The sequence below is a fragment of the Canis lupus genome, chromosome 25 (genome assembly GCF_011100685.1).
Source record: "Canis lupus familiaris isolate Mischka breed German Shepherd chromosome 25, alternate assembly UU_Cfam_GSD_1.0, whole genome shotgun sequence".
NCBI classification, from domain to species: Eukaryota; Metazoa; Chordata; class Mammalia; order Carnivora; family Canidae; genus Canis; species Canis lupus.
The window spans coordinates 44,551,963-44,578,034 of record NC_049246.1 but is presented as its reverse complement, the minus strand read 5'-3'; the positions used below and the strand labels follow the sequence as shown (position 1 = coordinate 44,578,034).

The following is a 26,072-nucleotide window of genomic DNA, read 5'->3' as shown; positions in this document are numbered from 1 at the left end:
CTGCATGGAGCCTGCTTCTCCCTCTGCCTGTGTCTCTGCCTCTCTCTCTCTTTCATTAATAAATAAAAAAACCTTTAAAATAAATTTAAAAAAAAAGAAAGAAAAAGAAAATATCTGGGGTTCCTGGATGGCTCAGTTGGCCAAGGGTCCAATTCTTGATTTTAGCTCAGGTCTTAATTTCAGGATCATGAGTTCAAGCCCTGCCACTGGGCTCCACAATGGGCATGGAGCCTACTTAAAATATAAAAAGTTAATAGAAATAGAAATAAAAAAGAAAATATCAGGAGCTTTCAAAAATCTTCATGTCCCTCCAGTCAACCCTTCCCAAAACAAGCACTATTTTTGACTTTCATCTCCAAAGATTAGATTTGCCTGTTGTTTAAACTTTTTTATGCCTGGCTTCTTACAGGAACCATTATGGGAGATTCATCCACATTGTTACAGAGAAGAGCAGCTTGTTCTTTTGCACGACTGTACAGGAACTCATTGTGTAGATAGACCACAATATATGACTCTGCTGCTGACTGAAGTTGTTTTTAGCTTTTTGCTATATGAATTGTGCTATGAGCATTCTTGAATATGAAATTTAGTATATGTTTGTATTTCTGTTGATATATACCTAAAAGTGAAATGGCCAGAGTGAAATGAGGTATATTCAACTTTAGTAAGCACTACTAAATCTTATCCCTGAAAAATGAGTACTAACTTTACCTATTTTTACCTGTTTTACTCAAACCTCTAGCAAACATCAACATGAGTGCTTTCCTCTATGGACAAACACAATTAAAGACGAAGGATTAAAAATAAAGAAGAAACTTATACATGCATCAATCCCCCAGGTCCACAGCCCAGGGACACACATGTAATCAAATAACCTAAAATTTGTCAAATTTTCCTTGACAAAATGCATCCATTTATCTCAACTAATCCTTATTACAATCATAAGAGTTAAGTTAAACATCATCACCTCAATTGTTCTGTGAGGAAAGGGATACTTATAGGGGGAATTTCCCAAGGTCATAGAGCTAAGTAGTGACCAAATCAGACATAGAACACAGGTGTTCAAACTCCTAAACCTGGGTTTACTCACAGACTTAATCCACTGAAAGAAGCAAAAAAATTCCAGAAAAACTAATGAAGAGGAAGCTCTGGGATCAAAGTCTAACAAACTTTAAAAGGGCAACAGACATACTATGCATGGTACAGCTTATATAGACAACGACTACCGACATTTCTAAAAGGGGAAGATGGAACCAAATGTGTTAATCTTGGGGCACCTGGGTGGCTCCATTCAGTTAAGCAACAGACTCTTGGTTTTGGCTCAGGTCATAGCTTCAGGTCATGAGATCCAGCCCCACACTGGACTCCATGCTCAGCGTGCAGTCTGCTTGTCCCTTGTACCTCTGCCCCTCCCACCGCCTTCTTGCTTTCTCTCTCTCAAATAAATAAAGTCTTTAAAAAAAAAAAAAAAAGCATACCCCTCAGAAATGTTTTTTTTTTCCCCTCAGAAATGTTAAGACCCATTCTTCAATATAAAAATTTCACTCGAGAAATTCTTTTGAGAGGAAAAAAATGACTTCAAGCACCATCTAATAAAATAAATTTCCAATTACTACTAATATAACTAAAAATTACACTGAATTCAAGAATTGCTCTAAAACATCCAAATAAATCCTTAACCATTTAAATGATTACAGTATATTTGTATTTGTGTAGATTTGAGTTGAGAGTGAAAATCTCAAGAAGAATTTGATCTATAGGATTGGTTTAAAAAACAAAAACAAAAAAACAAAAAAACACAGAGGGCAGCCCCAGTGGCCCAGCGGTTTAGCGCCACCTTTGGCCCGGGGTATAATCCTGGAGTCTTGGGATCGAGTCTCATGTTGGGCTCCCTGTATGGAGCCTGACTTCTTCCTCTGCCTCTCTTTCTCTTCTGCCTCTGCCTCTCTCTCTGTCATAAATAAATAAAATCTTAAAAAAAAAAACACACATAATTTGTGTATTACTGGTCTAATTTAAAATAAAAGCTAAATATTAGGGCAGCCTGGGTGGCTCAGCGGTTTAGCGCTGCCTTCAGCCCAGGGCGTGACTGGAGACCCAAAATCCAGTCCTGCATCGGGCTCCCTGCATGGGGTCTGCTTCTCCCTCTGCCTGTGTCTCTGCCTCTCTGTCTCCATGTCTCTCATGAATAAATAAATAAAATCTTAAAAAAAAAAAAAAAAAAAGCAAAATATTAAAAGCCATTCCCAGGCAACTTAGAGGATGCTATCTAAAGTTCCTTTCATGTCTACAAAGTCTAGAATTCCACAGTGGCCAGTGAGGGATACCCACAAGGCCCTCCTCAGCATTTCAAACCAAAGTCCTCCTCCTTCCATAATATCAGAACAATAATAAGGTTGAGTAAGCAAATATTTTAGTTGATTTCTTATAATCTTAACAGAATAATTTGTAAACAAGATTGAAAAGTAAACATAACTGAATAATTTACAAATTTAATGGCTGACCCAAATATTCCTAACCTACAGTCCATAAATGAACTTGGGGGCCATGAATCCTTGAACGAGAAGTAAATATTATGCTGGCATGCTTTCTTTTATCAGGGAAAAAGGTGTAAGGTTTTTGTAAGAGTCTTTTTTTTTTTTTTTTTTTTTTTTAATTTTTTATTTATTTATGATAGGCACACAGTGAGAGAGAGAGAGGCAGAGACACAGGCAGAGGGAGAAGCAGGCTCCATGCACCAGGAGCCTGACGTGGGATTCGATCCCGGGTCTCCAGGATCGCGCCCTGGGCCAAAGGCAGGCGCCAAACCGCTGCGCCACCCAGGGATCCCTGTAAGAGTCTTAAAGGTATCTATGACCTTCAAAAGATAAAGAAACACAAATTTAAAATGTATTTTCTTCTATTCAAAAGAGCAAATATGACTGTTTTATAATCAAACTATACAATCTATATAATACAAGTTATGATCTTATATCAACAGTAACTAAGAATGTACAAAAGGTGCTAAAATGCAAATGTATGACATATATAAACATTTTCCCAATGGCAGTAAATACTTAGTTGTTTCTGACTTAATGTATTAAGTATGAATAGGATTTTTCTAAAAATTAAATTAAATTAAAATGTAATATTGGTTTTAGTCTGGTCTAATTGAGTAGACTTCCTAAGGAGAAAGAGCAGTAAAAGGGCACCTGTGTGCATGTTTGACTCACAGCCAAAAATGGTGTTTATGGAAAACTTCAGATGGAGCGAAGAGGCACTCAGCCAATAAAATCTACAGCTGTGAGACTTGGAACTTACAAGTACCCAAACTCCAAAAGCAAAAGTGGAATTATGGGACAGACTTTGAAGCTTGTTTATGTGCAAATTTTTCTAGTAAGAAACTTTGTATTCCTCTATTCAGATATACATTCTCTGATCAACACTAAAAATATTTTCTAACACCAGAGAAAATAGTGAAAGGAAATCCCATCCAGGTGTTAGTATTTACTTTTTTTCCCCACAATTAATTGTAAACAAAACTCAGGATGGCTAGGATGGAGAAGTTTAAGTTTTATATCCAAAGATGTGTAACTTTTCTCCCATCCTAACCCGAGAGGTTACAATCTGCTCCACTCATTAACACTGGTCCTGAAAACACAATCCCTGACCGGAAGAGACAGACTGGAGGGGCTGCAGCATATCAAAATCTCCTTGAAAAAAAATACCTCTTGTGGTATTTTTTTAACTGAACCCTCATGTTCAGTCATCTGATGGTATATACCCTAACACTGCCGCAAATCTCTAGGGAAGAAGACGATCAGCAGCTGGGCTTGAATGCAGAACTGAAAAGGGACTAGGCATCTTCTAAAGAAAGCGAGGTATACTATATAAGAAAGAACATAGAACACGGCTAAAGTTTTAAAGTTGAAAGATTATCCATGTACATAGGCAGGACACTATACTCCAACTAAAGCATCTGTTAGTCTCAAGTACAAGTTGGTATAGTTATGGACTATACACTGGATTACTTTAGCCAGAAAGAAAATCAAATACCTTTAGGGACAGAGATCTGAATTTAATATAGAACAATGTATCTGGTCTTGGCACCTTGCTTAATCATTATAATTTTTAATAAAAAATAAACCAAAGAACAGATATTTACCACTTATGTTCATTCATAAAAGAAATGTTTTAGAACCATCTTTAACTAAAGTCAGTAATTCTGTTTAGATGGGCCCATGTGTCTTAGGGTGAAGTTGATATACCATCTATGTCGAGATCAGTTTCATCTCAGCTAACCTGGCAATCTCAACCAGGAATGAATAGTACTGCTCAGACTATTAAATGGGAGTACTGTGCTCCTGAGTGGACACTCCAAAGCTGGTCTACTATCCACACAATTAGCAACTAGGAATGGTCTATAAACCACAGCAAGACTTTTAAATTACAGAAATCCAGAAACCAGAACCCTTCTTCACTTGAGACATTTCTTTCTTGACAATCATCTCGCCAAATCATTTCTGCCTTAATATATTCTGAAACAGAGTATATTATGGAAAGAGGCTTCTAAGTTTGGTAAAATCCTTCACCATCTTAATTATCATAATGTTGATGCGAGACACATGGCAGATACACTCCTGTACTTTCTAAAAGGCAGTGTCACACTGTATTTGCTAAGGCTTTTTCTTCCCCAGTCAACTGTCAATTGATATACAGTATAATTCCCTACCAGTGTGTACAGGGAATAAGCATCACCATCACAAGTCCCTACTTTATGCTTTTACTTTCTCTAGTTCTGAAGGTCAAAGTTTCCAATGCTGTGTCTGAACTTGTATTGAAATGTTTGGCATTACAGAACAAAGAAGGAATTAATACTTTCTTTTTAATTGTGGGGGAGGGGAAGGAATCTACAAAGACGGATTTTACCTTCTAAGTAGCATTATATTGGTCTACATTAATAATTTTCCCAGCAGGCCTTCCATGATTTTACTTTGAACAATCACAGCCTTTGTTTCTCAGATCCTCTTACATGTGACATTTGATCAAAGTTTTAAAATCAGCAGCTAACAGAGGTGGAGAGAAGTACTGCTCAGTAAAAGCATTACACAAAACCATCCCACAGCTCACTTTAAGGTTGCTACAAGTTAGATCACAGTCGTTTTCTAGGTAAACACTATTTAGATGTTAAGTTAAATTTGCTGTACCCTGAACACCATAAACCTCTCAGGAAACCATCCTCATTACTAAAGCATGCCTTAAGATAATTCTTCAGCTCCTTGACACAGGTGTGTTTTTTAAAGATAAGTGCAAGGTAGCAAACAATTAAATCTATTCTTATTTAAGATTTCTGCACATAGCCTTAAAAAAAAGAAGAAGAAGAAGAAGAAGAAGAAGAAGAAAAGGCCTGTCTCCTTGTCCCTCCCTTACAAAAATTCAGGTAACTAAATCACCTATATAATCAGTTTTAGAATTAGTGGCAGCCATTCTAGTGAGATGGAATATGAAAAGAAAACTAGTAAAATCAATTAATTAATTCATGCTTAAAAGTCCTTATCCAAGGAAACCTTCCCTGTAGAAATGGAGAAAAAAAAGGAATAGTAAAGGCAGTATCTCACACTTCAACATGCTATATAAGGAAAGACGGCTAAAAGGAAATCTTGCAGGGAATTTTATCCCTTTGAACTTTCAAATAAACTCTTAAGTAAGATTATGCAAACTTACTAAAGACCGGTCCTGATTAGAGGGAAAAAATGCACCCCTTCTCCAAGTCAGTTCTGGAGGCTTTCTCCAGAATTGTTAAGGTTTGTGTTGGGTAAAGAAAGACCTCCTAACAAACCAGCATTCTTTTCCACATGATCAGAGCTCATTGGCCCCCCTGCGGACTAAGTGACCAATCACATCATCTTCAGCTGAAACTAGCCCCCACGACATTATAAACAGAGGAATGTGAACTGTAAATCCAGTCCAAGAAGAGAACCCACAAGCTAGCCTTGTAGATTAAAGTTACCTTATCAAAAGGACAGACTCTGCAAGTTTCCTCAAGACCTACCTGTGCACACAGACTGACCCAGCAAAAGTACTGGTGAGTACATGAAATAATATTCATTCTTATTTCTTTCCTTAAGAGGAACAGAAAGAAATTGAGTGGCAAATAGGGACAGAGCTAGATATTGCCAATAGATTTTTAAAACAAAGATATTACCTTCAGGGTCATACATTAAGGTTCTTTATTCTTTTTCCTTAAATTTTAGAAATGGAGTAATAGCCCTACTGAAAGCATTACTAGAAATTTTCTTGTTTTATTAAATGTACACCAATCCCATGTTACAGTACAGAAATAAGCAGAAATGAAAGGCCCTAAAAAAATTCAGGGGCTTTTTTGTTTTCACCTCTCTTCCTTGGATTTTAGATAGAAGGATGATAGATAGATAGATGATAGATAGATAGATAGATGATAGATAGATAGATAGATAGATAGATAGATAGATAGATAGATAGATAGATAGATAATCTTTCTTTTGGAAGGGAGTAAAAAACCCAAAATGAGTATACAAGAACAATCTCCGCACACACAATTTTTTATTTCATGAAAAAAGTGATGACTATCTAGTTTTAAATGTCTTTTTAAGTATAGAATTACCAAAATTAGTAGGTGCTTCTACAAATAAGAAATTAAAATATAAAAGATTCTCTGAGCTTATATAAGAGAGAAATCACACTGTTTGCCCCAATTATAGAGGGTAGGAGAGATGACTTTAAGACTTTATACAATCAGTTTTTACACTAGATGTGAACAAATACATAGTAATATTGTGATCATTTAACATTTGTAGTTATAGCCTATTATCTTAACTGTTTAATATGAACTACACTACCACCTTACAACATGGCAATAAAAAAGATATAATTTTAAGTACTACAAACCAAATGAGTAAAACAAATCCATAATTTCGACAGCCACCGAAGCAGCCAAACTATCATTTTTATAAAGTAGTGTTTTTATCCACCGAAGTTTGTAAATGAGCAAATACTTTACAGCCCACACACAGAGAGAAAAAACAAACCTTCTCAAGCTTCAATTCTATTTTCTATTGGGATCAGTTAGTAAGAATCATATAAATACAAACCAAGACAAACATACTCAAAGGGTATTTGTACACCTGGAAAGATATGAAAATTACTTGGAAATATAATAGTATAAATATAATGATGCCTGTCAGTCACTTTTAAATTTGATGAAGAGAAAAATCTACATGTATCAGGCAACAATAATGTAATTTTCAAATACCACACAAGCAGATGTAAAACACATAAGAGAAAAAAGAAAAAAAATAATATAAAAAACCTATGTCAGTTGAGGGAAATAGAAATAAATTTTAAAACTTGTAGAATTTTAAAAGATCGTATTATTTAATTCCCTTTTGTCTCTCTTTTTTTAATATAAGGAAGCCTGGCCAAGGGGACTGGGTGGCTTGCCCAGCTGACACAGCTATGTAACCAACAGAGCCAGAGCATGGTCAGCTAGATTCCCTACCTTGTTTTAGTTATACTAAACCATACTCTTCATATAAATCCAAAGATGGACTTATTCAGGGCAATCGTTAAATGGGGATCAAAATCTGAGAATACTCCACTTACCAACACAATTTAAAAAAGATCCAGCAAAGCCTTATATATAAAAAGGAGACGGCTTCACTGTTTTGATATTAGCCTTGACATCCCTGTTCAAAGGTTTTTTTTCCTCACATATTTAGTTAATTCCAAGAGAAAAAGAATGAAATTGTTGAAGCCCAGAGTAAGTGCTACAAAGCTGTAGGTAATAACAATCCTGAAAAAGCCCAAATAATAATAATTTTGTTAGCTATAATATATACAGAAAGGCTATCTCCCTAGGTAATGAGTTTTAGAACTTAATAACTTAAGGTGAAAATCAAGAATCACAAAGTTCTCCCTACAAAAAACTATTGTTAAACAATCAGCAATTAGTAGCATTCACCAGGACAGTGGATCCTAAAGTACAATACGCACTAGAGTACAAGGTCCATCATGGGCATTTTCACACAGATGGGAAGCAAGAAACAAGTTGAAACTAATATAATATCAGATACCAATTTCACCTCAAAAAACGAAAAAAAATTAGAAAAGAAAAAGAAACCATTAAGGACAATACAGTGGTGATTCACAACCTTTCTGAAGGAATCCAATTAACATTTATTATATCCTTCTTCCTCTTTTAAGGTCAAAATGGCTTTTCTTTTATAAAATTAGTATGATATATTCTAGAAATTATTTTCTCACCTGGTAAAATACAAATTTGGCAATGCTATGTAAGAAGTTTCCTCTCCACATTTTAATTTGTACTGGTCTATAATATTCAGAAGATTAGACTACATAATAATTGTGGCTGTACTGATCTTCAAATTTTACAAGATGTCTTCCTTAACTGAAAATATATTTCTTGACCACAAATCTTAGGTCTGAACCTAAGCATTCCTAAAGACCAAATATTCTATAATGACTCCTAAACAAAACTAGTCAAATGGAATGTAGTATTATTCACAAAAGGCTAACCAGGATCAAAATATCTATTTCTGAAGCACTGACTCTGGACTATGGACTTGGTGTGAGATTCACTAATAACACTACCTTTGTGATCCTAGGAAATTCACTATGCCTCAGTTTCCTTATCTGTAAAATAGAAATTACAATGGTACTTACTACTGGGAAAGTTAAGGAACACTATTAATAATAATAATAAAGCAACTAACACTAGAAGGTTACTCTGCACTAGGCATTTGAAAGTATTTGGTATTATTACTGCCACATAGTAAACAATATATGTTGGCCAATATTATTAATCATTACTGTCATGAGAATCATTTGTGAAGTCAACAATAGTTTAAGACAGATACTTGAGATAGTTATGGGGACTGAAAGAACATCTACTAGAAGCTAAAAATATGGCTGTCAAAGACAATCTTGAAAATATAATGCCAATCATCTTGGGAAAGATTTTTTTTTCACCAAACTTTCTTGTAGTAAGAAAATTAGCATCTTGTAGTAAGAAAATTAACCAGTAAAGTTAGCCAGACGAGGATAATATTACAAACAATCTAAGGCCCCCATCTGCCTAACCCTTGGTGACATCATCTGAGAAACAGAATAATAATGTCTATCTTGCTGGGGCACTTGGATGATTCAGTCAGTTAAGTGTCTGACTCTTCATTTTGGCTCAGGTCATGATCTCGGGATCCTGGGATCCACTTTTGCCACAGGGTTCCACGATCGGCAGGGGATCTGCTTGAGGATTCTATCTTCCTTTTCCCCTCCCCCTCTTCGCATTCTCTCTGCCTCTAATAAACAAATAAATCTTAAGAACAAACCCAAAAGAAAAGTCTATCCTGCTGACATACCAAGGAATTAGATATAATGCAATATGAAGATACCTAGCACAGTGAAAATTATTGCTGTTGTTGTTACTTTCAAAAGGACAGAGATAAGGTCTCCTAAAACATTTAAAGAATCTAGCAAAATGAGTCATTAAGTAGCTATGTTAAGGAAAAAAAATACACTAATAATAATAAAGACTACTTGTCAGAATAATGAATTATAAAGCATTAATGACCTAAGACTTTAAGTTTATATGAAACTAAAATGGTTAGGGCAGCCCAGGTGGCGCAGTTTAGCGCCGCCTGCAGCCTGGGGCGTAATCCTGGAGACCAGGGATTGAGTCCCACGTCAGGCTCCCTGCATGGGGCCTGCTTCTCCCTCTGCCTCCCTCTGCCTCCCTCTCTCTCTCTCTCTCTGTGTCATGAATAAATTAAAAAAATAAATAAATAAAATAAAATCTTTTAAAAAAAAAATAAAATAAAATGGTTATTACTGTAAATAAATTTTAACCATTATCCCAGTGTTCCATCAGTAATTCAAATCTGAAGAAAATACAAGAGAATGTCTCTAAGTCACTGATATCTGTTAAATTAGCCTCAAGGAGAAAGGGAAATTACATACCCAACTAGCCAATGTCTAATTCCAATTATCACAGGAAGGCAGTCTCCACAGCCCCAAAGTCCCTAGACACAGGAAAAGATCCAGCAAACTCAACCAACAACTTAGCTCCAATGCCTCTACTCCCTTTAAGTGTCACCGTCATTCAAAACATAGGAAGGGACAAAACAAAACAAAACATAGGAAGGGGATATATAATACTCTCAACAGCATCTACTTCTGAGGGAAGCAGGTAGGCAAAGAGTCAAACGTAAACTCCTAGCACTGCACTGTGACAAAAAGAAAGAAAAAGCAAAGCTGCATTTTCCAGTCTGTTCCTGTGAGATCCACATAAAAGTCTTAAGACATAGAAATCGTCACACAGAAAGCATACCTTAGATTTCTTCTCACCACACAGAGAAAAACACACCCACTGATTTACAGTTTAACTGTTTACAGCTAAAAACGAATTATATTAATTATTTTTCAAAAATGGCCATGTGGTGCCTTAATGGTTATTTTAGTTCATTAAACTTGAAGCTTTTCTCTGGTTTACTTACTTTCAAAACTAGTATTACCTAGGAACCTCTACCTAGAATTTCTTACTTATCTAAGAAAATAATGTTCTCCCCATTCCACAATCTAATCAGAATCTAGAATATTCAGAGGATGACAATGCATTAGACAAAGGAAAGAATCCATGAAAATGGCCACAAAGCGACAAAAACAAAGCCTATTCATAAAACTTTCAATAGGCTAATTAAAAATCATACATTAGAACTATGGATCTAAAAGCTTAGTTCTGTCCTAGCATGGAATTCAGCTTCAAAACATTTGCAGACAGTGTAACACTGCATTTCCAAATGATTTCTAGTTATTTACATAAAGGAACACATATATTTAATTTATTCATTTAAATTATGAGTTATTCATAATTATTAATTATAAAAACGTTATTTACACTAATGTTTAGTCAAATCAATAAATACTTTATGTGCAAGAGACAAAGATATCAAAGGGACATGAACCATAACCCCAAGCTTTAAGGATTTTGAAATATACTTGGAAATATTAAAATAGCAAACAATATTTTAACAGTCATTCAAGGAAACAATAAGAGATATCCGAAGGCAAGTGATGATTAGGCAACAAATGAATGGCTTAGTCAATAAGTATTGTCTCTTTTCTCTTACGTGAAGAGAAAAAGAGCTGTTAGACTGGGAAAGCCTACCCAGTAGCCAGGTAAGTATTCCAAAAAAAGGAGAAAGTGAATGAGGTCTCAGAATTAATATTAACTGTAAAACCGTTAAGAGCTTACTAATTTATTCTTTGTTTCAGAAATTACAGCCTGAGATGGATGGCAGTAATTGCAAAGTTATTGCTCCTCTCCTAACTCAGAGATACCGGAGGATGGTCACCAAGGATGGCCACAGCACACTTCAAATGGATGGTGCTCAAAGAGGTCTTGCATATCTGCGAGATGCTTGGGGAATCCTAATGGACATGCGCTGGCGCTGGATGATGTTGGTCTTTTCTGCTTCTTTTGTTGTCCACTGGCTTGTCTTTGCAGTGCTCTGGTATGTTCTAGCTGAGATGAATGGTGATCTGGAACTAGATCATGATGCCCCACCTGAAAACCACACTATCTGTGTGAAGTACATCACCAGTTTCACAGCTGCATTCTCCTTCTCCCTGGAGACACAACTCACAATTGGTTATGGTACCATGTTCCCCAGTGGTGACTGTCCAAGTGCAATCGCCCTACTTGCCATACAAATGCTCCTAGGCCTCATGTTAGAGGCTTTTATCACAGGTAATTGTTTTTGTTCTTTTAAAAAAAAAAAATTACAAGTGGTTTGGAGAAGGGATAGCCAATTATAAGCAACTGTGGTATGTATAGAATAATTCATTTGCATTATCAGCCGGTAATATCTAAGACTGAAGAAAGACTAGGGGAATAAGAGATGAAATTATATGAACCCTGACCCTATGCTTAAACTTTACCTATTTGGACTCCTTAAGAAAAAAGGGATTATTAATGACACTAACTTGCAGCAACATCTTACACAAAAAGAATATTAACAAAAAGTCTAAAAGGCATTTTTTCAGAGAAACTAAATACTTTTGTCAGATAAGTGGATAAATATGTTAAATGCACATTTTGACAATCATTTTACCTAACAGAAGAATTTTATTTTCTTTTACTAGGTTAAAATTTCCTCCTCTGAGTTTATCTGTTCAACATTTACTCATTATCAGTAAACCCAGAGCACCAAAGTCAGCATTATATTTAGAGATCAAGTATACACATTCTTACTGAATATACGTCCACAAAGATTAATGAAATTTTATTTATAAACCTGGTAACACATAAAACTTTCCTGTAATTAAGTAGGACGTCATTTTTGTAAGTGGTGTGTATATATAGTTTAAAAATCAAAAAACAAATCAAAAAGAAAACCTGGCCTTAACATACTATGCAATAATAATCTGAAAAGGTAAGTAATGAGCCAAATGAAGGGTGATCTGGAATGAAGTCCAGTGTGCTGCCAACTGGCTCTGTAAACTGTAACAAATCACTTAACTTCCCTATTCAAGTTCTTAAACTGGTCAGCCATTAGATAAAATTTAGGGGATTCATGAACTTAGGAAAAACTTACTTCTTTTGTCACTAGCCCCTAACTGAAAATTACCATTTCCTTCCATTATAAACATAGGCAACAAAAACAATAGTATCAGCATACCCATAACTCTGATTCAAACAGCAATCACTGATATTTTCATATCACACTACAATACTCCCCAAAGTACACTATTAAACCTGCCAATATATTTTGCTGTTTAATGCATTTATAAAGCACATACAGTACTATAAATTTTTAAATGTTCAACTCGATTTCAGTATATTTGGTTTCCTTCGTATGTCTTTTATTTTATGCATTTAAAGCATAATTATGATAAGAGGACCACAGATCTCACCAGCCTGCCAACAAGATTTGTGGCACAAAAATGGTTAAGAAATCCTGACCTACAGCTTGGGGGCACAGAAGATGCACTTTTATTTTTTTTTAAATTTTTATTTATTTATGATAGTCACGGGGGGGGGGGGGCAGAGACATAGGCAGAGGGAGAAGCAGGCTCCATGCACCGGGAGCCTGACGTGGGATTCGATCTCGGGTCTCCAGGATCGCGCCCTGGGCCAAAGGCAGGCGCTAAACCGCTGCGCCACCCAGGGATCCCAGAAATGCACTTTTAAAGGTACACTGAAAACACTTTAGAGCCAAAGCCTTATAAAATAAAGGGGAGGGAAGAGGTTGTATAAGTTTCAAAGTTAAAAATTCCTCAATGTATCAATCATTCTACTGGTCCCCTTCCCACCCTAAATCATTCGACTCTGAATCTAATTTCTACTTCAACTTGAAATAATCTAATTACAAATGAATTTCGTTTATTTTGTTACTTTTTTTTAAATTGGGGGCAGAAATATAAGAAATGATCATTCTCTGATTTTGTAAGAAATGAAAAGAAAGTTACATTTCTATGTAACAAAATGAATTCTGTTTAAGCCTTCTGAAATCATAGTTTTAAAATAAGGATGTATGTACATGTTGAAAATTCTTCAGGCAAATGAGACTATCCAAATTAACAATGTATTTATCAATTCGTAACTCACTTGGAGTAGAAGTGTATAACTATTTGATATACCCTTCTCATTCGGAAATAGTATTCATATTTCAAGTGTTCATTCTAAAAAAAAATTCACTGATTTCTAATTTAGGTGCCTTTGTGGCGAAGATTGCCCGGCCAAAAAATCGAGCTTTTTCAATTCGCTTTACGGACTTAGCAGTAGTAGCTCACATAGATGGCAAACCTAATCTAATTTTCCAAGTGGCCAACACTCGACCTAGTCCTCTGACTAGTGTCCGAGTCTCAGCTGTACTCTATCAGGAAAGGGAAAATGGTGAACTCAACCAGACCAGTGTGGACTTCCACCTTGATGGCATCAGTTCTGAGGAATGTCCATTCTTTATCTTTCCACTAACCTATTATCACTCCATTATACCATCAAGTCCTCTTGCTACTCTGCTCCAGCATGAAAATCCTCCCCACTTTGAATTAGTTGTGTTCCTCTCAGCAATGCAGGAAGGCACTGGAGAAATATGCCAAAGGAGGACGTCCTACCTACCCTCCGAGATCATGTTACATCACTGTTTTGCGTCTCTGTTGACCCGGGGTTCCAAAGGTGAATATCAAATCAAGATGGAGAATTTTGACAAGACCGTTCCTGAACTTCCAACTCCTCTGGTCTCCAAGAGCCCAAATAGGACTGACATGGACATCCATATCAATGGACAAAGCATGGACAATTTTCAGATCTCAGAAACAGGACTGACAGAATAAGACGTCTCCATGACACCCTGTTTTTTAATGTATTAAATATACCCAGCCAGTTATGCAGCTACTTCTCTTTCATCATATCTCATGTTTTCTCTTTTTTTCAATGCTGATTACACCTCTGATTACATCATAGTAATCAAGCCTATGCCCATAAAAAAGGCTGAGCTAACAATACACATTCTGGAAATATAACATTCTACCTTACAAATCTGTACTGTGGTTATCTGCTGAAATCAATGCATCTCAACGTGACAGGTATTTATACAGAAATGTTGATGGATTCATATTAAAGTGGTATGGTATCACTAATGAAGGTAAAATGGGACAATAAAGTTTAACACACCTGAACTCTAAAATCAATCACAATCTCTCATTTTCATCTGCAAGTGAAGCAACAGTCTAGTCTTAAACCTAGCTCCCTGTGTAGAATGATGATTTCACAATATTTAGTGAACATCATTTTAAAACTCTTATTTTTGCAAGACAACAAAGATCATTCCTCTGGTTCTTCATACAACAAAACTGGAGTTAAGTATTACCCTCTCAATTTTTACCACCTAAGAACAAAAATTCACACACACACACACACACACACACACACACACACACACAGCAATGTATATAGATTTATACATAGCTCTAAAAGTATTTGAGCATGACACTCAAACACATGCACATGTTCATGTATTTGTGGCAGAAAGTGATCAGATCAAGTAAGAGCTCCAGGCTGAATGCAACCCGTAATTTTGTAAGGAGATGCAAAATTCTATCTCCTATAAAGTAAGCTTGCATAATAATCAAATAGTGATTTAAAAATTACAATTAACGATTCATTTGAATGGCTTCTGACCTAAGTAAAAACATTCCCTTCTTACCTGTGATCCATTCAGTGGTATAAAAAAAACAGGACACCCTAAGTAACTCATAAATGCAAATATATTTAAGGCTTTAGATATAAAAGTTCAGTTACTTATAATTCAAATAGGAAAAACATCTCCAATAGATAAAGCAAAAAATTAGGCAACAAGTATTTTCAAACCCAAATTCCTGTTTCCAACTTCAAATAGTTTTTTCTATAAACACAAAATGAGTGTTTATTCACCAGTAGGAGGTTGGACTAGATAAACTCTATTATTTCTTACCAAGTCTAATACTCCATGAAAATTATGCTCTCTCTGCTTCAATTTCTATTTTACATATACTTAGATGAACCCTTTTCCCTTACCTCCAATTTAATTTAAAACCATTCTCTGCATGCTTTTCATTTTGATTTAAAAAAATAATAAACTGTCCTCAAAGTAAACAAAACCCAAAAAAGTCACCCTTATCAGAATTCAAGTAGATTTGTGGCTGCTCTTCTTTTCTAAAACTTCCCTTACTCAGGTCTTAGTAGGAAAAGTGAAAGATTAACCCTCCCCACTGGTGATGACCCAGCCAGGAATCATTCCATAAAATAAACATGAGCCTATAAAGGCAATCAGTTCTGAAGAGCAGGACAGAGCAGCAAGTCACATTTTTCTATTCTTTGACCAAAAGGAAAAGAAAATAAAGAACTCTGGAGTGGTCTAAGAAAATATCAAGAACACAGAAATTAATTATGGTAAACTTCTGCTGTTTGGAAACTTTAGGCATTCTGGAAGGCTAATTTTTCCAACAGACTTTTTTTTTCCAACCCAGGACTGCCATAACACATACAGACAGTAGGAATTCTTATTTCTATAATAAAGTAACCAGATTCACATAATCTATGAAAATAAAGTAGTATCAAAGATTTACATGATACGCTTTTTCCTAAGAGCTCTATATCACTTACACAAATCACAACTCCACCCGTTAAGTGAAGGTGCCCAAAGTGACAAAAGTGAGCAAAATCTGGGATGAGGCTCCCTGCAGACACAGCATGTTCTCCATTCAAGTCACAGAACTCTCAAGGTACACTATGTATATATAAGCTCTGCATCTGAAAACTAGATGTGATTTCCTCCACATATACCCCAAAACAACTCTGTTGGTATACTAATGCTATTTAATAAATGTTTCACAAGCAGACAACTAAGAAATGCAATCAAAAACTTCTGTCTAGGTGGCTGAAAAGCTTCTGAAAGCACTGTTCATGGTTCTTTCACTTACTTTAGAGAATCAGTTTCTACGTTAAGGATTAAGTTTTCTGCCAAGATACCATTATCCTTTCAAGAGAAGGAAGTGCAAACGGACAGAGGGGGAAAGACCTGGGAGGTGGGAACAGCAGCTCTAATTTCTGGCTGTACAGCTCACTAACCTGGGGGCACCTGGGAGCCCAGTAATGCTATCTTGGATACCTGACTAGGAAGACCACGATGGAATTCACTTTAGAAGTGCTTTAGGAAGCTAATATAGACAGCATGACAATCCCAACAAATTAGACAAGTAGTTACTAAATATCATAAGGTCTGGTTTTATATATGTATAAGCCCATAATACCTACTACTGCTAGAAGCAGCCTTATAGTCAAAGGCTCTTATGTCTACTTTAAAGTATTTCACACCAAAATCCACTAATTGGTAACACATTGAGATGAACCTATTGGTATCAACTGGATTAATTTTTATTTAATGATCTTTCAATTTCCTCCTCACAGAATCATACAAGTTCATCACCGGAACTGATCTCCCTCTGCAGCAATTAATTCCTACTGAATAGCAATTGTAATTCCAATGTTGAAGGCCTTTTCCACCTCCACATTGTCCCAAGGGTGTGTTCACAGGGAATATGCACAATTCTTGCCCAGATGTCTGCAAACACACCCATTTCTCTTCATATAAGCAGCAAATACATGATATAAATCATCACTAATTTTAAAAACAAGTCATTCTGGAACCTTTAGTATTCTGGAAACTTCAGTATTCCAAATCTTAATTTGAGGTCCTAAAACATCTCACAACTGACCAATATATATATATATATATATATATATATATCACTCTATCCCAACAATCTAGTTTAGAACTGCCATTCTTGAAGAGTGCAAGATACAATTAGGAACAAATCTCTTTATAATATTTTCAACAAAAATGGACTGCTTATAAAAAGAAAGGCTCAGAATTATTAGCAGTTAATACAACCTGAAGTGTGCATCTTGTCAAAAAATATTCAGTAAAATCCACTATGATTTATTTATATATATATGTGAAACTTGCCCTGATATTTTAATAGGAAAAACTTTCTTTATATTCTTAACAACTTCACATCAACTTAGTTTTATGGAACTCATCTTTTCACAGATATACCTATAGGGTGACAAAGAAAAAGACTTGTATTTTTAATAGTAGTTGGGGAAATAACCTAGATTGAATTAAGAGTTAAAACAATGATAAAAAAGAAACTTTACACTCTATCCAAACCACCAAATATAACTATGTGTAAAACAGTTAAAATCAAGCTATTGTCTTAACAGGGAACACACTGCTTTCCCAAGACAATCCAAGCCATTTTCAGACAACTCTAGTAAACCTTTTTAAGATTGTGTCGAGTATCTGCCTCCTTAAATCTGCCTTTAGACTCATACAGATCAAATTTAATTCCTCTTTTATGACTGTTAAGCAAATATTTGTAGAGAGAAACCCTAAAAACCCTCCTCCCCACCCTGTCCTGCCCACAATCTTGTCTGCTGTGTAAACAGCCCTGTTTCCTTCATGCATTCCCCATCACAGGGCTTCAAATGCCCTAAGCATCCTACTCCAACATATGGATCCCTTCTGGGTATGGCCACTGCACACAATACTTAAGCTGTCCTGTGTCAATAAAAAAGACAGCAGGCACCCCTATCGCCTGCATCATGAGGACACTTCAGTCCTAGTAAATGCTGTGCTCGGCACCATCCCGCTGCTGGTTAACACTGATCCCGCAGTCAGCTGAGAAGGCTGTGCCTTTCCCCAGCAGGATGCTATTATGCCATTACTCCATATCTTCAATTCTAGAGTTTATGCAAGACTTGCTTGGCATTTTCTGCTGTTAAACTTCCATTTGATTAGATCTGATCTCTTGTTCCATCTTAATAATTATCTCAAGTCCCACCAGTTCTACTCTATAGCTATCCCTCTAAATACTGTATAGTTTGAAAATCTGGTCACATACAAACAATGTCATCCAAAAAAAGGGACTATTTACATAGCACCTAACACATGGCCTATCAGGGCCTATCAAAGGAGTAGGAACTCAATAACTATTAAACAAATAAATGGGTCCATATACTTTTATTTAATCCCAAAAATTTTGTAAGGCATTCTTACCTTCATTTATTAGGAAACTACTGAATGTCTGAGAACTTAGATTACTGGTGATCTTTGACTCAAAACCCTGTACTCCAAACTACCCCTCATTATCTTTCCATATGCACTGGCAGAAGTACTGAATCAGAAAAGGATAGAAGCAAAAGTCCTAAACAAATGCCCCAAGATAGTATTTATCCAATAGTCTATGACACAAGTAAAGCCTTTCAAGTAGCAATAACTTACCTAGTCTTTTAAATTTGTGTTACTCATTTAACTTTTCATTAATATAAATACAACTGATTATTCCTGATGCCATGTTAGTAAATGAGAAGTTTAAATAACTGAAAAAATGAATTTGATATGAAAACAGTGATGCAAAGTTGACTACTGTAACTAGTGTTAAAAAAAAAATCTGCAAATCAGCCTATGAGTGATATTTACATATTTAACATATCTTTGAGAAATATTTACTCTTGTCAGATATAATCACACTCTGTAGTCCTTTTCTGGTACTTGTAGGAATTTGGATCTTGCATGGTGATTTTCATAACTCCAATATTACTGTGAATCGGCATTTCTTTTTCCTCTCAGACATTACTACCCACTGGCAGTTTGGAAGGTAGTACCTTTAATCAGTCAGAAAGCCCATCTTAACATATTAGATTTTTTAATATAAACTATGATTAATTGAGCACAAACATGGAAATCTTATTCCCTTACTACATACCTTTTAATTCAGTGGCTAACTTAACTATAATTTATTTTGAGGGCTCTCATCTCAAAACAAGAAAAAGAAAGATTATACATCAAAAAGACCAGATGAATAAAAGACTAAAGTAAAAACATTAAGTTTTAGCACTTGCCCTCTGACATGAAAACAAGCATTCTAGCATTTTTCCTATTTCTTCTCACCCTTGAGATGTATCTACATTGGAAAAGGGAGTTAACAGACTGAAATTTTAGTTCACAAGGTAGCCTTAATAAAGAATATATGCCTTCCCAAGAACACACAAACCTAAAAAGCTAATCCAAGTAAATCCTAATGGTTGTGTTCACCACCCCTAGTTTCATGCAACAGAGCCCTCACAGACCCATGGAATTATTAATGCAAGCAATGCTACAACTCCATCTACTGGAGAGGTACAGGTAATGAGTTAATTTTTAATAAATGTATCCCTTGAGCCTTGTTACGAACTATTATCATGGAAGTCTAGATAAAAATACTTCAAAACAGTAAGCAAGCCTTACCTACATCTTTTCGTCCTGGTTTTTCAAAACGTCTGTCACCTCTAGAAAAGATAAAATAAGTTTCAAACACGACTTGAGAGTAATATATAGACTTTCCATCCGTGACATCCACTGCCCTATCTTCCTCTAATAGCATGCTTTCTTTTTCAAATTATAAAACAAATGCATAATTATTGTAGCATTTGGAAAATACAAAATAGCACAAAGATAAAAACAAAAATATCCACTATCTCACCAAAATCTAACTAGCTTCTATTTACCCAGAAAAAAATGTTCTTTTTTAAAATTAGATACATGATTTTACATATATGCTATAGTTTAATATACTTTTAGAATGTGTTTTCCACATCATTAAATATTTTCAAAATCATCCTAACTTTAACGGTTATATAATATTCTATTGTGTGGGTATATCATTATATAAGAAACCACAGTGATATTAAGCTGTTTGGCTTTTTCTTATTATAATCATCACAGTGGACATCTTTGCACATACAACTTTGTGCAACTGCCCTCCCTCATCAACAAACATCACAAAAACTCACAAATAACAGAGAAGATGCTTTGACTAATAGCAACAAGCAATAAAATGTCAATTGTTAATGCCTCCCACTGAATGCTAATCAAATAGCAAATGTGATAAACTATGAAATACCCATGCTGGCACTAACATATGAACCTATTTATTTAGAATGTTTCATCCTTTAAATAAGGATCTGTTAAAAAATTCTTACAGATTGATACTCAATTAACAGCATTTTTTAAATGAAATCTTAGAAACTATATACAGAAGTATCTCCTCTGCATAAAGCAGAAAAAAAAATGTTTGTTACACCAAGAAACCTTTATACCAAGATCTGGATCTTTTAGTTACCTTTCCTCCCAGCTCTGTGACCTATGCATTTCCCTGCCACCTCCTCGACCAAACACACCCTCTACTTCATCAAAGCTTCTTTGGTAGAAACCACATTCACCTCTGCCTCTGCCTGAAAATAAGAAAACAGAAAAAATGATACTCAGATGTCAACTTTGGAAAATACTCAACACCAAAGATTAATCTTGAAGTTCTGTCTCTTCATAAAGAGGAGGTCTACATTTAAACATTTAGCAAGATCTGATGGATCTTTACCTGAAAGACCAAAACTGGCACTGAAGAGGCTAGACCACAGGAAGTTGAAAGAAACAAGTTAGAAACAGATGGAAGAGTCCCAGTCCCAAACAAGAAACAGTATCAACATTCATTTCTTTAATACCAAAGTTCAACAGTAAAATTCTAAGATCAATAAACTATTACTACAAATAGGACCTTTTATTGGATTATTTCCAACAAAAATGAAAGATTTAGAGAGCTTGAGAACAGATAACGTATAAAAGCCAAACACAAATGTTAAAATTATTTATCTAACTCCAAAGAAAGAATAATTTAATAGGGTCAAACTCTATTAATTTTGAGAACTAACTTCTTAAAGCATATTCCTCAGCAACAAAGGCACTCTTTCCCCTTTGCTCAAGTCTTCAAGTAAGAAAAGCATCCAGACTGAATTTGAAACAGTGGGCTGGTGGTGAAAATGTGCCGAATGCAGGGATTAAGAGGCTCTAGGCCTTCAAGTGTAAACTGGCCTTTATTGAAGGCAATGAGGTTAATCTATCAAAATTTGACTCAATGATTCTAACTACAATTTATCCTAACAGAAACACACAAATACATATGTATAAAGGTGTTCATTGCAACCTTAAACACCGGAAACAACCTAATCAATAAAGGATCGGCCAATAAATTCTGATAAAATAATTTGATAGAACACTATGAAGCCACAGAAGATAAAATGCTGACATAAGAAATCTACATTATCCTGTTGAATGACAAAAGCATGCCAAAGAATAATACTTATAAAAAATAACTCCACTTATATAAATGATAAAGCTGCACAGTTAGGGTCAGGAAGAGTATACATCCAATTGCTGGTCTGGTGACAGAAAACCATATGAACTTTTAGCTTTATACCTTCTGTGCAAAGTGAGGTCTTCTCAACTATTGTGCACCATGTGTATTCAACACACAGGTCAGAAAACTAGAAAAGGGAGAGGAGTCTACGGCTGTACTTAGGTGAAATCTTAGCCATCATCCGTAGCTCAACTTCTTTACCAGTGTAAAGGCACCCAAAGAAAAATGATGATGAAACTCGAACAAAAGTATGAATGCATTCCAAGCTAAATACAATTGAGTTAAATAATTATTGCAAATATCCACAAAGGATTTCCACTTCTTGCTTATAATTTATCAAAACCTGACTCAGAATATACTTGTACTTTATACAATCTTATTATAAAATGCACACAATTACATGTGGGTAATTTTAGGAAACAATGGGCACCCTTTTAACTAGTCCAGGTAATCCATTTCTTCATCTATAAAATGGAAGTGAGGACTAGGTATAAACTATAATAATCTTAAATTACCTTCTAGTTCTGTCAATTTAACTTTATGTCAACTTAATGTCAACTCCTAGTTTCAGTACCTCTCTCCTTAGGAAATGTATACATTTTATCTAAAATCCTAAAACAATAGAACACAAACTGTTACGTAACACTGGGATAATCTCCCACAATGATGATTTTATAGGGTGAAAGTCTTCTCTTCTGAAGAGAACAAATTTCTCAAATAAACCATTAAGTACATAACATCTTGAAAGTGAGTTTTATTTTGGAAATCTGAATATAAAGAATAGCCTTCAGGTTACCAGAAAAACAAGCATACCACAAAGTATTTTCTGCCAGTTATAACCAGCATTGGTACTGGTCCTCCTTATCAGACTTAAGATTCATGAGTGGGCACATAAAAAGAATCAGGTTCTAGAGCTCTCCAGTTTGTAAAACATAAGGAACAATCTTCAAAGTACAAAGACCAAAATCATATATAAATATAGTTCTCAAAAAAAAAAAATAGTTCTCATATAAGAAGTATATATAACATGATGAATCTTTTACACAGCTAAATAGTTAAAGAACTGCCCTGAGATTTCACCTAATTATTTTGGGAGAATAAAATATACTTGCTTTAAAAAATATATATATGTGTGTATATATACACACACATACACACATACTTCCATTTAATGATGACGAAGCCAGGTGGTTGACCATTGTGTGGATCTGCTGTACTGTTAAACAGATTAACCAGATAAAATAGAAAGATGATAATTTTATTGTTTCCCCACCCATTTGTTTAAATTTTACTATTTCATGGTATTTAGAAATCTAGAAGTCAGTCAATTTTCACATCAAAGGTTCCTCAAGCTAAAAAGAGCCAAATAATCATCTAATATTAGCTCTGCCCATGTAAAACAAAGCTGTAATAACCATTACTTAAAGCGTAAGTCAAAATTAAGTACTAAGTGAAAAAAATAGAACCAGATTAATGGTCTTATGAAATTATTGGAAATCACAGTTGGGACAATGGTGTTGGAACTATTTTTCCAAGTCAGTTCATTTATATGAATAGTTTCATGCCATTTGTTCACATCAGCGTTAAGTCACCACTTCTCTCACAGTATCTATCTTTTGCACATACCCTCTTTAAATCCTGAATGTGGGATATATGATAATCCTCCAGTTCAAAGAAAGGGAGAATTTTGTCAATCCTTCACTTATTTCTTGATATGGAATTTTTTTTAACAACTGTTTAGGGAAAACTGGTTAGTATTTGCGGCACACAAAGTTGGTGATGACTTGAGGCTAATGAAACAGCTTGCTTATGGGCCACACTTCTTGAGTATTAAGTCCTCTGTAGGACTTACTCTAAAGAGCACAATAGGCAAAGCTGCCTGAGTGTAACCTCTCCCTGCTGCCAGCTTACCAGAGAAAAACACAAGTAACACCCAAGGAGAGGACCAGAGCCATCTCCAAAACATTACTACACCACCCAGATGCAAAATTTCAAATGAATTCTGGACCAATGGAACCTAATTACATGTGGGAATCTCCATGACCTATGGAGCTTTTGAAGCACACACATGCCTAAATTTCACCACCCAGTATTTTGTTGCAGAGGTACTTCTCACAACTCCGCAGGTTAAAAACTACTGTTCTAGAAACTGACAAATTCAGAAGGAAAAACCACATATACCTTGGTAATGTACCTGGTCTACAAGTAGAGAATTTAGTTAGCTTCTTCATTATTCCCACATTTTGAATAAATGAAAGCAACCTCTTCACAGGAAAGCATAGTCTCTGTAAAGACTGGGTGTAAATAACTATTCATAAGGCATAGCTTTAAGAAAAAAGAATTTAGATATTCCACACTCGATCAAGACAATCTGGGTGGTACGGTATGTGGAGACAACAGCCTCTGGCTTTGTAGATATCTAATTCTTCCACTTCTAAAGCACCTCTTCAAAAACTTACAGCGTATGTTTAGGCTACTGCTATGATTTAACCATCTTAAGAGGTAAATGCTGAATACATATATTACAAACATCCAGAATGCCCTTATGTTGCAGAAAATCAATGAACACAAAGTGGAGCAAATAGAAAAAAAAAAAAAAAATACAACAAGTAGTATCAAAATAATTATTCTGAGACACAAATCTATAAAACTACAGGTTAAATAAGTGACTACACTTATTATCTTTTGCTCTACCTCTAAAATACCCCTCGTACTGATGAGACAGCTTTTACTCAAGATTCTCTCTGACTGGGGATAACTCCTGGTACACTGCCTTATATAAAAACTCTGTGTTACAGAGGCCTGCAGGGACTTCAGTGATGCCCCAGCAGCCGAGCACTTTAGGGCGCTATAGCAAAACACAAGGCTCCCTGGGCATGAGGAATATGCATGAGGTTTTGCCAAAGTTAACTAGGACCATCTAGAATCCTTCACACTTAAGAATTATCCTCCTCTGCTCCAAATCAGGCAGTGTGGAACAGATACACTGAGAAATGGTTCAGAAAACAAAGGTTCAGCACACTTAGTACACAGTTAATGTCAAAGAACTGTTTTTTTAAAACTCAAGAATAAAAATATGTTTAAAGTGACTTCTCTCTCCCTCTGTTATTACATCTTTCACGTGAAAGCTCACCTCGCCCTCTTGAAGAACTTCGACCTCTAGGAGCCCCCACCACTGTTCCTCCTCCTCCTCGTCCTGTCAATCTCAGGACAGCGGCACTATTTACAGACATGGAAAAGTTTCTCTGCCAAAAAAAAGAAAAAAGAAAAAATGGATGAAACAGATAAAACTGTATGTAGCTCTTCCCTGTCTCACACTTCATCTATGACATGGCATCTCATTAACCATAACTACACCACATCCTAAGATGATCTAAAACTTGATTTTACCTATAAATCTCAAATTAACATTGCAGATCAACAAATGCTGACCACCAATGTGTTATATTTACTATAATATGTGGAAATATTAGATAATCTCTAAGTGCTGAATGTATCCAGAAGCAGATGAGATAAATATGCATTACAGTAAATAGAGAAAACTTGGTAAAGAAATCCAGTTTGAGGGCAGCCCGGGTGGTGGTTCAGCGGTTTAGTGCCGCCTTCAGTCCAGGGCGTAATCCTGGAGACCTGGGATCGAGTCCCATGTCAGGCTCCCTGCATGGAGCCTGCTTCTCCCTCTGCCTGTGTCTCTGTGTCTCTCTCTCTGTTTCTCTCATGAATAAATAAATAAAATTTAAAAAAAAAAGAAAAGAAATCCAGTTTGAAAGGATTCTTTAGTGAAAGGTGGAAATAAGATGGTCACAAACGATAGCATAAGGTGGAAATAATCATTTTTGCTTCATTCTGCTCACTACTGTGAATTAGCAACTCCAAGTAGCATTTAATAGAATAACAAGAATTATAAATAAATAAGGGCCAGCTAAGAATCTACATAAATAAGATCAACCATCTTAATGGGGAGAAGAAAGGAAAGGTTGAAAAAAACAAAACCCCAATCTCTCAGTCATAAGCCTGAACTTGCATCCACAGCCAATCTGGGTAGGGTCAAATATAGTAAGATAATAATCAGTGGGAAACCTTCAAACATGAAGAGGAAGACTCAAGAACACAGGAAGCCTGGGAGCCAAAAATATGTTTAGTTGACACTCCTGGATAAATGGAATACATAGGTCTTAGGAAAAATTCAGCAAGAAGCAATTTTAAAATCTTGAAAATGATTTACAAAATATAAACATCCTGGGTATTTGAAGGAGAATTTT

The 26,072-nt window shown here is 35.5% G+C and overlaps 2 protein-coding genes across 12 annotated transcripts in view; one reads left to right on the top strand and one right to left on the bottom strand.

The window, feature by feature from the left end:
- Positions 1-26,072, bottom strand: part of GIGYF2 (GRB10 interacting GYF protein 2) — a 135,456-nt gene that overhangs the window by 58,880 nt on the left and 50,504 nt on the right. For 9 of the 10 annotated variants that reach the window (XM_038574200.1, XM_038574202.1, XM_038574204.1 and 6 more), the window contains exons 6-8: positions 24,944-25,055; positions 20,740-20,851; positions 19,866-19,906 (exon numbers count right to left, since the gene is read on the bottom strand). In XM_038574200.1, coding sequence (XP_038430128.1) covers positions 19,866-19,906; positions 20,740-20,851; positions 24,944-25,055 — 265 coding nt within the window. The remainder of the gene's footprint in view (positions 1-19,865; positions 19,907-20,739; positions 20,852-24,943; positions 25,056-26,072) is intronic. The other variant, XM_038574208.1, reaches the window with a different exon arrangement.
- Positions 5,946-14,704, top strand: KCNJ13 (potassium inwardly rectifying channel subfamily J member 13). Of its 2 annotated transcripts, none has more exons than XM_038574213.1 (3): positions 5,946-6,064; positions 11,308-11,782; positions 13,748-14,704. In XM_038574213.1, exons 2-3 carry the CDS (start codon positions 11,323-11,325, stop codon positions 14,368-14,370), a joined length of 1,083 nt encoding a protein of 360 aa, XP_038430141.1. In that variant the 5' UTR covers positions 5,946-6,064; positions 11,308-11,322; the 3' UTR covers positions 14,371-14,704. The 2 variants fall into 2 exon arrangements, with proteins under 2 accessions (XP_038430141.1, XP_038430143.1); XM_038574215.1 differs by lacking the exon at positions 5,946-6,064 and adding an exon at positions 10,692-11,211 and having other exon boundaries at positions 13,748-14,370.